The sequence below is a fragment of the Procambarus clarkii genome, chromosome 45, assembly GCF_040958095.1.
Source record: "Procambarus clarkii isolate CNS0578487 chromosome 45, FALCON_Pclarkii_2.0, whole genome shotgun sequence".
Classification (NCBI taxonomy): domain Eukaryota; kingdom Metazoa; phylum Arthropoda; class Malacostraca; order Decapoda; family Cambaridae; genus Procambarus; species Procambarus clarkii.
Window position 1 is genome coordinate 1,950,148 of NC_091194.1, and position 13,059 is coordinate 1,963,206.

Genomic DNA, 13,059 nt, shown 5'->3' on the forward strand with positions numbered 1-13,059 from the left:
ACAAATATTCAGAAGGCCTCTGAAACACGCCCTCCTGTCGGTAGTGGGTGTGCTAGAGTCTATGGACGCGGGTTCAATCCCATCACATGACCACAAATATTCAGAAGGCCTCTGGAACACGCCCTCCTGTCGGTAGTGGGTGTGCTAGAGTCTATGGACGCGGGTTCAATCCCGTCATATGACCACAAATATTCAGAGCTTCATCACGTTCTTGTGATTTCATTGTGGAATACCTCGGTGTGTTTCCTGATATCCTTGACAGTTTCTTCGAGATGATGTGACGCCAGAGCTTGTCTTTCAGCCTCATACTTCCACTTGTCAAGCTCGGTGACCAGGGCGGCCACCTCGGCCCTGTGGTTCCTCACTAGCTCGGCCTCCACCATCGCCTGGTTCTCCGCTTCCTCCCGGGTACTGTTCAGCTGTTCAAAAGATTCATGAATGTAAGCAGGTGATACACACACTCTTCTAACTTATTACGATGACGGTGTGTCACATTATGCAACCCACTCTCACAAGATTCATGAATGTAAGCAGGTGATACACACACTCTTCTAACTTATTACGATGACGGTGTGTAACATTATGCAACCCACTCACACTAACCGCACCAACATTTGTACGCTAGAGATATACGAGTACAAACTGTTATTAACTGGCATGAAAAGCACTGGAAATGAAGAGTTAACAGGATTAATAGGCATCAGCGTCATGAGATTATGTGGGTTTGCATGTGAGCGCGAACAAACAGTCCGGACGTTGCCTGCACATTTGACACTTGTATAGTGAGAACAGGCTGCATTAGTTAAGTTTAACTAATGCAAAAAAGTACACGGTTTACAGGCGAGAAGTCACGATAACGTGGCTGAAAAATGTTGACCAAATCACACACTAGAAAGTGAAGGGACAACGTCGTTTCGGTCCGTCCTGGACCATTGGTTATTTATCATTCACAATCGACTTTAGAATGGTTCAGGATGGACCGAAACGTCGTCGTCCCTTCACTTTCTAGTGTGTGGTTTGGTCTACATTGTTTAACTAATTAATAGAAATGTTCAGACAAAGAAAAATTTATACAACAGGCAATTTACTACATTAATATGGCAGAAAGTGTCACAAACGCGACAAACAAATAATCCAAACCACATACATGAAATGAAACAAACGACACCCGATTCATACGTGGGTTGAGTTATTTATATAATAACTTAAGCCTGGTGATTAAATGAACAAACCTCTGTGACAAGTGCCTCCACCCTGGAACTGAGAGCTACGTTATCCTTCTCTAATTGGGCGAGAGTTCGCTGTAGCTTCTCTCTCTCCTCTCGCTCAGACTCCAGTTGTATCCGCACCTCTCCCATCTCCACCTCCAGTCTGCGTGCTGCCACCAGCTGCTGATTCGCGCTATCAACACAAAAACCATTTAATATTCAGATGAGCAGTCACAATAACGTGGCTGAAAAATGTTGACCAAACCACACACTAGAAAGTGAAGAGACGACGTCGTTTCGGTCCGTCCTGGACCGAAACAAGTCGATTGTGTGACCTCTCACACAATCTACTTTATAATGGTCCAGGACGGACCGAAACGTCGTCGTCTCTTCACTTACTAGTGTGTGGTCTGGTCAACATTTAATATCCCTATACTATACTGAACCGAAAAATGTTACAAGACCTCGTAGCCTGGTGGATAGCGCGCAGGACTCTTAATTCTGTGGCGCGGGTTCGATTCCCGCACGAGGCAGAAACAAATGGGCAAAGTTTCTTTCACCCTGAATGCCCCTGTTACCTAGCAGTAAATAGGTACCTGGGTGTTAGTCAGCTGTCACGGGCTGCTTCCTGGGGGTGGAGGCCTGGTCGAGGACCGGGCCGCGGGGACACTAAAGCCCCGAAATCATCTCAAGATAACCTCAAGAAGACAACTATCAACAAATTAAAAGATTCAGAGTTTCATTACCAAGTAATTTTGATATTATTCAGAAAACCAAATTGAACTTCGATAAGGTTTAAAGTGAAATATTATCTGTACATAAATGTGAATTAAATGTTTATGTAAATACATGAAGTTATATAATTGAAGTATTTAAGCCAAACTTCAAGATGGATGAGACATGCGAGAACTATTGCTATTATTTGGCTTAACTGAGAGGCACAATCCGTTCAAGAACACTGCTCTAATGAAAATATAAACCTATGTAAAAACTGTAAATAATTATTGTATAAATATATTTTTGTAAAATATATTGATACACTATTTACACACACCAACTGTGTAAACAGATACGGTATCAATTGACATATTAAGTCACGTGTCAATAGTAAACACCTCAAACTCTCATAGAAAAACTACGAGCTGCCCAATCCATTCATCCCGTTTAGGGTCTCTTAGTGCAGTTGGCTTCGTTCTTGACTCCCAGTCGAGGAAACCAGGTTCGAGTCCCGGGTGGTTGAGCAACGTTCCCTTTCACCCAATGCCTCCGTTCACCTAGCAGTAAACAGGTACCCGGGAGTTAGGCAACTGTTATGGGGTTACATCCTCGGAAGGGGCAGTGGCACAATCTTTGGGGGGGGGGAAGAGAGCTCGATATGTATATATATACATATCGAGGCCTTGTGTATATACGCAGTATTACTATCCCCCGACAATACGAATTAATTTACCCTCGGTCCATCACCTTCTGAGGGTGATGGACCGAGGGAGGGGGGGGGACAGGAAGTTCATGACCTTCCCGAGGGTGATGGACCGAGGGGGTTGGACCGAGGGGGGGTTGGACTGAGGGGGGGTTGGACTGAGGGGGGATTGGACCGAGGGGAGAGGGGAGGAGGTTCATACATGGCGAGATCTTGTTCGAGGGAGACGGCATGTTCCTGGCTGCTGACGTAGGCATCTTCGGTGTTGGTGAGGATGGCGGTGAGGTCGGCCTTCTCCCCCGTGAGGCGCCGGTTGGTGTGCGTCAGCTCCAGGACCGCCTGCTGCAGCTCCCCGGGGTCCCTGTCCCCAAACACCAAAACAATCACGTTAACTCAAGCAATCTTACTGGCCCCTCATGTCCACTCCACTATAACAAAACTGTTAACAACGTAATCACAACGTCATCAAATAATACCAATGAAACACCGGTGGCGGAATACACTATAAACGTTCCGTCGTGAGGTGTCACAAGGAGGAGGGTGATAATATCCCAACGAGGGAGGTTGTGAAACCTCCCGGACGAAGGTTCGAATCCTCGCCACGGCCCTTGTGGATTTGTTCAAGAGGTTGTGTGACCGCCTCGTATACGTGCCGTCACCACACACACACTGCTCTACAAGCCGATGCAGGACGGCCATTATCAACCAGAGGCGATAAGGGAGGCTTTCGGGGATTGATAGTGAGATTGTGAAGAGGGAACAGAACCGATAAGATATACCTTCAAGAACGGCATGCCTGGCATCTTGGGAATTTGGAGCAGCTCGCATCCACAGTCGCAAGTGTGCACGCACATACCCTAACTCCATGCACGCATCCACACTACCACCCTAACCCTAACTCCATACACTCATCCACACCCTAACTCCATGCACGCATCCACACTACCATCCTCATCCTAACTCCATGAACTCATCCACACTACCACCCACACCTTAACTCCATCCACACTACCACCCTCTCCGTTAACCGTTTTCTTCCCATCACAATGAAAAAAAAACATGGGCACACTAAATTCACAAAGACGTGATACATCTACGATCAAACAAAATTGTAAAATGGGATCGAACCCTCGTCGCTGTACTCGGCCACATATGCAAATATTAAGAAAGGGTACTACAGAAGGGGCTAGTAAGCTACGTCTACGCGTAGCCACCCAGACTCGTTCATATACTCTCAGAACGTTCGGCAATGTTTATTGTTTGTGATGTGTGTCTATATATGTATGAACACGTTGTACTGAACGGGGTGAGAATAGCTTGAGCGTAACGTGAGCTCAAGCTATATTGAATAGCTTGAGCTCACGTTACGGGGTGAGAATAGCTTGAAATACACACACACACATTCCTTTGTGTGTATTTTACCTCAATAAACTAATTTCAATTTCAATCATATACGCGAGAAAGGTAGGCTATCAAGGCTCGAACGAGGGCCACGTTAATCACCACAACTTACGGTTTGGTAATGCCTCCTTCATCCTCTATACTGCCAACGGTGTAGTTAAGTCCTGACTGATCCACCAGCGGGTCTCGACAGCTCATCTTCTCATTGTTGGTCCTGCAATATCAAAACTGCTGAAAATAATTTACAAACAAGAGTAAGAAACAGCAACAGAATGCTGGCGCCAAACAAGGTTATTTATGGAAGCCTTAAGACTGCTAATTTTGGTCCCACGTTCTAAAAAGTCTTTATATAAGGTCTATCAACTAGTCTTCAAACATCTGAAACTGCTAAAATATGCAGGCGATGAGTCACAATAACGTGGCTGAAGTATGTTGACCAGACCACACACTAGAAATTGAAGGGACGACGACGTTTCGGTCCGTCCTGGACCATTCTCAAATCGACTTGAGAATGGTCCAGGACGGACCGAAACGTCGTCGTCCCTTCAATTTCTAGTGTGTGGTCTGGTCAACTGCTAAAATATTTGTATACAGGAAATCTGACATACTGCAGTTACTCACTCTGAAGTGAGTGTGAGGATGGGGAAGGCTACAGTTGGGAAAAGCACACTTCCAATCTATACACCTGAAGACGACGTTTCAGCCCTCTGGCTTCTTTCTTAGGTTCTCAACTTCCGCCTCACATCCTTACGTTATATTACGACTGTCTCCTCAAGACTTAGTCCATGGGAGGCATCTCCCGTCACGCAGGGTGCAGTCGCACCTCCACAGATCTCCAGTATCAGCTCTTGATACTGGTAATGGCTCAAAAGGGCCACCACTTACGAGTTATTCATGCCCGTGCCACCTTTTGGGTGGCTTAATTGATTAAAAAACAATAATAAGTACGAAAACATTTGTGGTCTGACGTACGTGAAGCTGTCATTGTTGAGGGCGTTGGCGTTGTTGTTGTTGTTGTTGTGAGGGTTGTGGTTGTAGATGAAGGAGGTGGGATGTGCAATAGGCGAGGGCAAGCGAGACATTACCAGCGTGGTGTCGCTGGGGGCGGCGTCTGGTCTCCGGCCGCCCTCGTCGCGGCCGACGCCGCCAGTCTCCGACGCCCGGGGCAACAATGTGCTCCGCCTGTAAAACAACAACAAATATTTACATATACGAAACGCCTTACAATTTCTTTTACTAATTTACGACGAAACGTCGTCGTCCCTTCACCTTCTAGTGTGTGGTCTGGTCAACCGGTTTTCATAATGTGTAAACATGTGAACTCCCCCAAGCAACCCACCTTAGGCTATCGGGGCTCATGTATACCAAACGTCAATAACACGGTGCTTGAATTTGTACAAATGCGTCGCTTTTTTTACGGATTGAACCCGTTAAAAAAATAAGGCATTAGGCGAGAGGTGGGGTGTGGGGAGGGGGTGTTTGACATCCACGACTAATCTAAAAATGCTATAACCAACCTTTAAATTTACTAAGACTGAACACTTAATATATTTTCTTAATATATTTTAATATATATATTTTTTTAAGTGGACCATTTTGTCCACTTGTATCGAACTATTGGCTAATTAATTAACATCTATAGTCGAAAAAATTGCTTCAATCAATAATTTACAAAGCAATTCCTGTAAAACAAATGAATGATTCACAACATGGGTTCACTCAGGGCGTTCATGTTCCACAAATTGGCTTTTCAATTCTTTTCCGGCATAACTGAAGTGGTTGATTGTGGAAAGCCGTGGTGGTGGTGGTGTCATTCTCGCAGCTACATTATGACGCTCACACCATTTGGTCACCACTTGGTCCGGGAGACATCTCCCGTCACTCAGGGTGCAGTTGCGCCTCCACAGATCTCCAGTATCATCTTTTGATACTGGTAATGGCTCGAAAGGGCCACCACTTACGGGCTATTCATGCCCGTGCCACCTCTTGGGTGGCTTAATCTTCATCAATCAATCAATCATGACGCTCACAATTGGTCGCCATAGTATAGATCACTTCATTTGAACGCGCTCAGCTAGTGTGACAAAGTTAATCCCGAAAAATACAAATATTCCTTCTGAAGAGATTCAAAAACCTTGATTAACCTTCTATAATTTACAAATACAACAATGCCCGTCGACCCCTCACAGTGTTTGAGAGAGAACTTAACAAGCACCTCCAAAGGATGCCTGATCAACCAGGGGGACCAGATTCATGAAGTAGTTACGCAAGCACTCACGAACGTGTACATCTTTCCTCAATCTTTGACGGATTTGGTTACATTTATTTAACAGTTTACAAGCATGAAAACTTGCCAATCAACTGTTGTTATTGTTATAAACAGCTTCCTGGTGCTTCGGAGCTCATTAACTGTTTAATAATTGTAAACAAAGCCGCCAAAGATTGAGAAAGGATGTATAGATTCGTGAGTGCTTGCGTAACTGCTTCGTGAATCTGACCCTCGACTGACTCATACGTCAGGAATGTGACTCATCTCTTAAAAATAATATTCATTCCTTTATTACTCAACCCACTAAATCTAGAGACCGTAAAGTCTCACCAATGACGCCAGTTCCGTTCTCTCTAATGCTTTTTAATGGTTCAATATATCCATTTTTTATAATGCATAAATTTTAAAATTCAGCTGGGAAAAAATCATCTGGAACACTTTGGGGAAGGGAGGTGGGGAGGGATCGTTCAACAAGTCGCCAGCTTCCTGTCCCCGTCGAGGCTACAAGAGAATAGGCTCTCGGGTAAATGATCAGTTAATGGACAATTCCTAAAGTTCCTTGGCCGCCCCCCGCATGTGGGCGCATACTAATTCTTCACCTTTAAAACTTATGATTAATTCATTTTTTTTGACAAACGTCAAATTTGAAGTGCTTTTGTCTAGCCACAAGTCATCCACCTCTATTTCACTTGTATGAACATTTTAAGCCAATTTTATTAAAATTTGTCTTAAAAGTGCCTTGTGCTTGATTTATTCTGCTCTGGTCATTAAAGGTGTACAATACGGGATACAATACACCACTGTATTGTGGTGTATTGTACACCACTTTAGGTGGTGTACAATACACCACAGTTATGGTGAGTTACGGTGTACAATACACCACCTAAAGAAATATTGAAGCATCAAAAGCCTTTAATGTAATGGATTTAAAGTATTCCGTATATGCTCTAAGCAAGACAAGGTAATTATGAGGAAGAAGTGCTAAGCTAATAGGACTCTGGCACTTGGGAGGGACGTCAGAAACGGTGTCCAACCACTTGGACCATCGAGGATCGAACAAGGACCTGCACGCAGCCAGGCCATCGCTGTACCGACCAGTTCAAGTGGATGGGGTTAGCTATAGATAAGGTAGTGAGGAGTTCCGCGACCGGTGGTGGTGGTGGGGAAATCGTTACACAAGCGAGACGTGCTGACCAAGGCGACCACTAATTCTCTACGATCGTCACGCAGCTGGAGGCGATGGTGCAACCACGCCCTGGCTTCCTTTTTTGCCTACTAAGCGTGCTTTATTTGTAGTATTTTCTGAATTTAACCAATATATTTACACCTATACAACACACACACACACACTAAGGAGGAGGCGAGAGGGAGGAGGCGAGAGGGAGGAGGCGAGAGGGAGGAGGCGAGAGGGAGGAGGCGAGAGGGAGGAGGCGAGAGGGAGGAGGCGAGAGGGAGGAGGGACTTCGTGACAAATCGCCAACATGGGTTCAGGGAGGGTAAATCTTGCCTGACTGGCTTAAATAGAATTCTACGACCAGGTGACAAAGATTAAGCAAGAAAGAGAGGGCTGGGCGGACTGCATTTTCTTGGATTGTCGGAAAGCCTTTGATACAGTACCGCATAAGAGGCTGGTACATAAGCTGGAGAGACAGGCAGGTGTAGCTGGTAAGATGCTCCGGTGGATAAGGGAGTACCTAAGCAATAGGAAGCAGAGAGTTACGGTGAGGGGTGAGACCTCAGATTGGGGTGAAGTCACCAGTGGAGTCCCACAGGGCTCTGTACTCGGTCCTATCTTGTTTCTGATATATGTAAATGATCTTCCGGAGGGTATATATTCATTTCTCTCATTGTTTGCTAACGATACCAAAATTATGAGAAGGATTAAGACAGAGGACTGTTTGAGGCTTCAAGAAGACCTAGACAAGCAGGAATGGTCGAACAAATGGTTGTTAAGAGTTTAACCCAAGCAAATGCAATATAATGAAGATAGGTGTAGGGGCAGGAGGCCAGATACTAGGTATCATCAGAAGTAATGTGGTGGAGGCTGACTCCATACACAGTTTCAAGTGTAGATATGATAGAGCCCAATAGGCTTAGGAACCTGTACACCTGTTGATTGACGGTCGAGAGGCGGGACCAAAGAGCCAGAGCTCAACCCCCGCAAGCACAAATAGGTGAGTACACACACACACACACACACACACACACACACACACACACACACACACACACACACACACACACACACACACACACACAAAACCTGGTGGTGGTGGGGTGGGGTGGTGGTAGGGTGGGGGTGGTGGTGGTGGTGGGGGGGAGAGGGGGGGTGGTTAGGCTAATCCCGACTATGCAAATGAATGATGGCTTATATTTGGAGTCGGAAATCCGTAAAAACACTTAAATCAAAATATTTGCTATACTTCTTTGACCCAGAAGCTGAAATTTATCCCACGAAAATACAACTATATTAATACAATTAGGTGATTAAACACACACACTGAAGAAAGGGAATGTTCAAATCAATACTGGATTTGGTATTTACCCGGAAAGAAGAAAATTTATTTGACATTCAGTACCTTCCTCCACTGAGTAAGTGACCATGTAAATCATTATGACATTGTGAGAGAAGCCTATGCTGCACTTTCTATCTTCAGAATCACTTAAATACATGGAAATGGAAACACTCAATATATTGTTCAGGACTCGTCAGAGACGAGTATTGGAATAAGCAGCAGTTGTGGTGCACACACATCCCAAGCAGCTCATCAACAATCTAGAAAAGGTGCAAAGACATTCAACTAGATGGCTTCTAGAACTGAAAAATAAGAGCTACTACTATAGGTGTTAAGCTTGCCAAAGTTGGGTGAGAGAAGAGAGGAGATATGATCACTGTATACAAAATAATAACAGTAGTTTTTAAGCATCACATGACTGTACTGGTTAGACGGGATACTCCAAGTGTAGCGTTCATCCTGTAATGACACTTAAGTAATTGCGCACGCGTGCACGCACGCACGCACACCCCCATGACCTCACGCGAGCAAATTCTGGCTACAAAGTATGTTGACCAGACCACATACTAGAAGGTGAAGGGACGACGTCGTTTCGGTCCGTCCTGGACCATTCTCAAGTCGATGGTCTCGACTTGACATTCTCGCAATCGACTTGAGAATGGTCCAGGACGGACCGAAACGACGTCGTCCCTTCACCTTCTAGTGTGTGGTCTGGTCAACTTGCTATAAAGAAGCTTTTGCAGGTAGCATTCATTAATTACTATTTAATTTACTCATCAATTTGTCATCACAACTTACAAAAACATCGTAGCTCTTCAGAAGTAATAACTTCTGTAGTAGTTTTCAAACTGAAAACTTTATTCATAAATACAACTTTATTTTTACGTTACTTAACACATGTAATTATAATTATATTCTGGATAATTTATATTTAGAATAAATATATATATATATATATATATATATATATATATATATATATATATATATATATATATATATATATATATATATATATATATATATATATATACAGCTGTGGCAAGAGAAACAACTATATGAACAGCCTTAAACTAATATTCCACGAGAACCTTCAATGTGGGGAAACAACAGAGCCATTATCTATCTTAGTCATCATACCACCATCTATATATGGTGGTGTAATGGCTAAGAAACTATCTTAGCCATCACAGCACCAGCTTTGCAACGTGTGGCACAAATACACTAGGGGGGGGGGGAACATGAACAATGAACTCTGGTATCTTGAGGCCAACTCGGGCTCGTCTAGGGTGAAGGTCAAGCACTTTCGTCTCATCAGAGTGAACCGAGAAACTCGGAGCCTAATAATACCGGCGGCTAGAACACGCTCGCTCAGAAGATTAGCCCCGTCCTCATAAACAAAGGCCAAATGGTCGTCAATCCCGCCCCCAAACCCCCCTTTGTTTATGAATGAAATAGGCTTTACACACGACTCAACTGATGAAATTCAAACATTTCTCTCAGTGCTTCGTTGCCATCTTCTGTTCGAGTCGCATCTCTAAATGTACTGAGAGAAAGGTTTGAATTTCATCAGTTGCCAGTCGTGTGTGAAGCCTATTTCATCTCGACCTGCCCGAAACGCTGCGCGTACTAGTGGCTTTACAAGATTGTAAATACTATGCTATGTATTCTCTCTAACCCAATGTACCTTCTTGTATACAAATAAATAAATGTTGCACCCACGTACTACAAATACAAATGATTGCCAACAGAAACCTAATTTAGACATATACAGTAAATCAACACTGTTAGCGAGATAATAGATATATTTAATACAATACGTTCAAATCGATAAATGTGTCTGAGGTGGGCCGGCTGCATGAACCAGTTTAGCCTCAGGACTAGTTGGGGGGGGGGGGGGAGAATTTTTATGTTGCAACGCTCGAGGTTGACGTGCATAACAATGTCATCATATCATCCTGTTGCACAATGAAAATGTAACGCTTATTCACACAAAAACTCATATATTAAGTCCCCGCCAGCGAGGAGGAGTCAGAGGTCAGCAGCTCAGCCTGACCTGATGCCACATCCATAGTGGATGAGAAGTATAAACCTGACAGATATAAAAATGACACATTCCTATAAAAATTATATATATATGCTTTAAGCAAGCTTCTATATGCAAATATTTGACACGGACGGTTCACAGCTATAAATATAATTTTATTTTTGAAACGAATCAACATTAGCATACAAGTTAATACAATAACCAGATTAAAACCATTGAACTGTTGTGGTCAGGAAGGTGAACCTATAGCTACTATTAAGCATAGACACCTATCTAAAACTAGGCTGAGCGTTGGACATTTACACAGTCAAACAAGAGGCAGCGCCAAGCTGTCAAACTCAGCTGAATAACATTCCTTGCTAAGCGTTCACAATCGGGCGCTCAAACACGGCTGAATAATCGCGCTCTTGCAATGAAGTGTTAAAAAAAACCAGAGGCAGAAATTGGAGCAACACATTGCCCAACCAACGTAGGTTTACCGTATAGTGCAGCCTGATACCGCTCCACGATATGTTCTGCAGCCTGATACCGCTCCACGATATGTTCCGCAGCCTGATACCGCTCCACGATATGTTCTGCAGCCTGATACCGCTCCACGATATGTTCTGCAGCCTGATACCGCTCCACGATATGTTCTGCAGCCTGATACCGCTCCACGATATGTTCTGCAGCCTGATACCGCTCCACGATATGTTCCGCAGCCTGATACCGCTCCACGATATGTTCTGCAGCCTGATACCGCTCCACGATATGTTCTGCAGCCTGATACCGCTCCACGATATGTTCTGCAGCCTGATACCGCTCCACGATATGTTCCGCAGCCTGATACCGCTCCACGATATGTTCCGCAGCCTGATACCGCTCCACGATATGTTCTGCAGCCTGATACCGCTCCACGATATGTTCTGCAGCCTGATACTGCTCCACGATATGTTCTGCAGCCTGATACTGCTCCACGATATGTTCTGCAGCCTGATACTGCTCCACGATATGTTCTGCAGCCTGATACCGCTCCACGATATGTTCTGCAGCCTGATACCGCTCCACGATATGTTCTGCAGCCTGATACTGCTCCACGATATGTTCTGCAGCCTGATACTGCTCCACGATATGTTCTGCAGCCTGATACTGCTCCACGATATGTTCTGCAGCCTGATACTGCTCCACGATATGTTCTGCAGCCTGATACTGCTCCACGATATGTTCTGCAGCCTCATACCGCTCCACGATATGTTCTGCAGCCTGATATGTTCTCCACGCTCTACATATCCGATAAATGACCAAACAAATATATTACCACGAAGCTGACCAATTTGCTATGGACTTGAAAACACCCAAAATTTCCATTGCATTTTTTAAATATAAAAAATAACAGATAGATGAATAATGAAATGATTTTAGTGCATCCTAAACAAACAAAAACCTTAGCAACTACTCTGTCACACTTACAATAATAAAGTCTTGAACAAAACAAGTTCACTTTTTTGTACAATTTCATTACACCAAATGGCACGCCAAAAAATGTAATAGTAATTTAAGCATTAACCAAATCAGTCCAAGGTCTAAATATGGAATCCCTAGCCTAATATGTGTTTAGGCCTAATTTGGTGTACATTTGCGCTTGACCAGGCCTAAGGAAAGTTTAGTTTAATTTTTGGCTCATATTTGTGGTCTACAAACTCTACTACAAAATTATATTCTGGGCTACAAAATGTCTAGAACATAATGTGAACTTTGATAGCTGCAATAAGGCCATTTATGTAGAGTCGACCAAACAGCTCGTGTAACTGCTGTCATTGTTAGAGGATTGGGTGGTTGACGCACCATCACTGGTTCATTAACGAACTGTCTGAAACCTGAACCGCAGCCCGTCCTCCAAACAAAGACCCAAAAGTGATTCCATGCACCCGCCAAACTCCGTTTATGAATGAAAAGCGGTTTACACACGACTCAACTGCTGACGTTCGAACATATCCGGAACAAGTGCTTCACTGACGAATTTTGTTCGAACCACAACGCTATAAATGCTCAGCCCGTACTCCAAACAAAGATCCAAAAGTGATTCCATCCACCCGCCAAACCCCCTGTTTATGAATGAAAAGCGGTTTACACACGACTCAACTGCTGACGTTCGAACATATCCGGAACAAGTGCTTCACTGACGAATTTTGTTCGAATCACAAAGCTATAAATGCTTC

General features: G+C 44.0%; 1 protein-coding gene across 1 annotated transcript in view; it reads right to left on the reverse strand.

Moving 5' to 3' along the window:
• LOC123769936 (uncharacterized) overlaps positions 1–13,059 on the reverse strand; it is a 72,065-nt gene that overhangs the window by 13,384 nt on the left and 45,622 nt on the right. The window contains exons 6-10 of the mRNA XM_069301089.1: positions 5,002–5,211; positions 4,142–4,243; positions 2,831–2,989; positions 1,233–1,401; positions 234–419 (exon numbers count right to left, since the gene is read on the reverse strand). Coding sequence (XP_069157190.1) covers positions 234–419; positions 1,233–1,401; positions 2,831–2,989; positions 4,142–4,243; positions 5,002–5,211 — 826 coding nt within the window. The remainder of the gene's footprint in view (positions 1–233; positions 420–1,232; positions 1,402–2,830; positions 2,990–4,141; positions 4,244–5,001; positions 5,212–13,059) is intronic.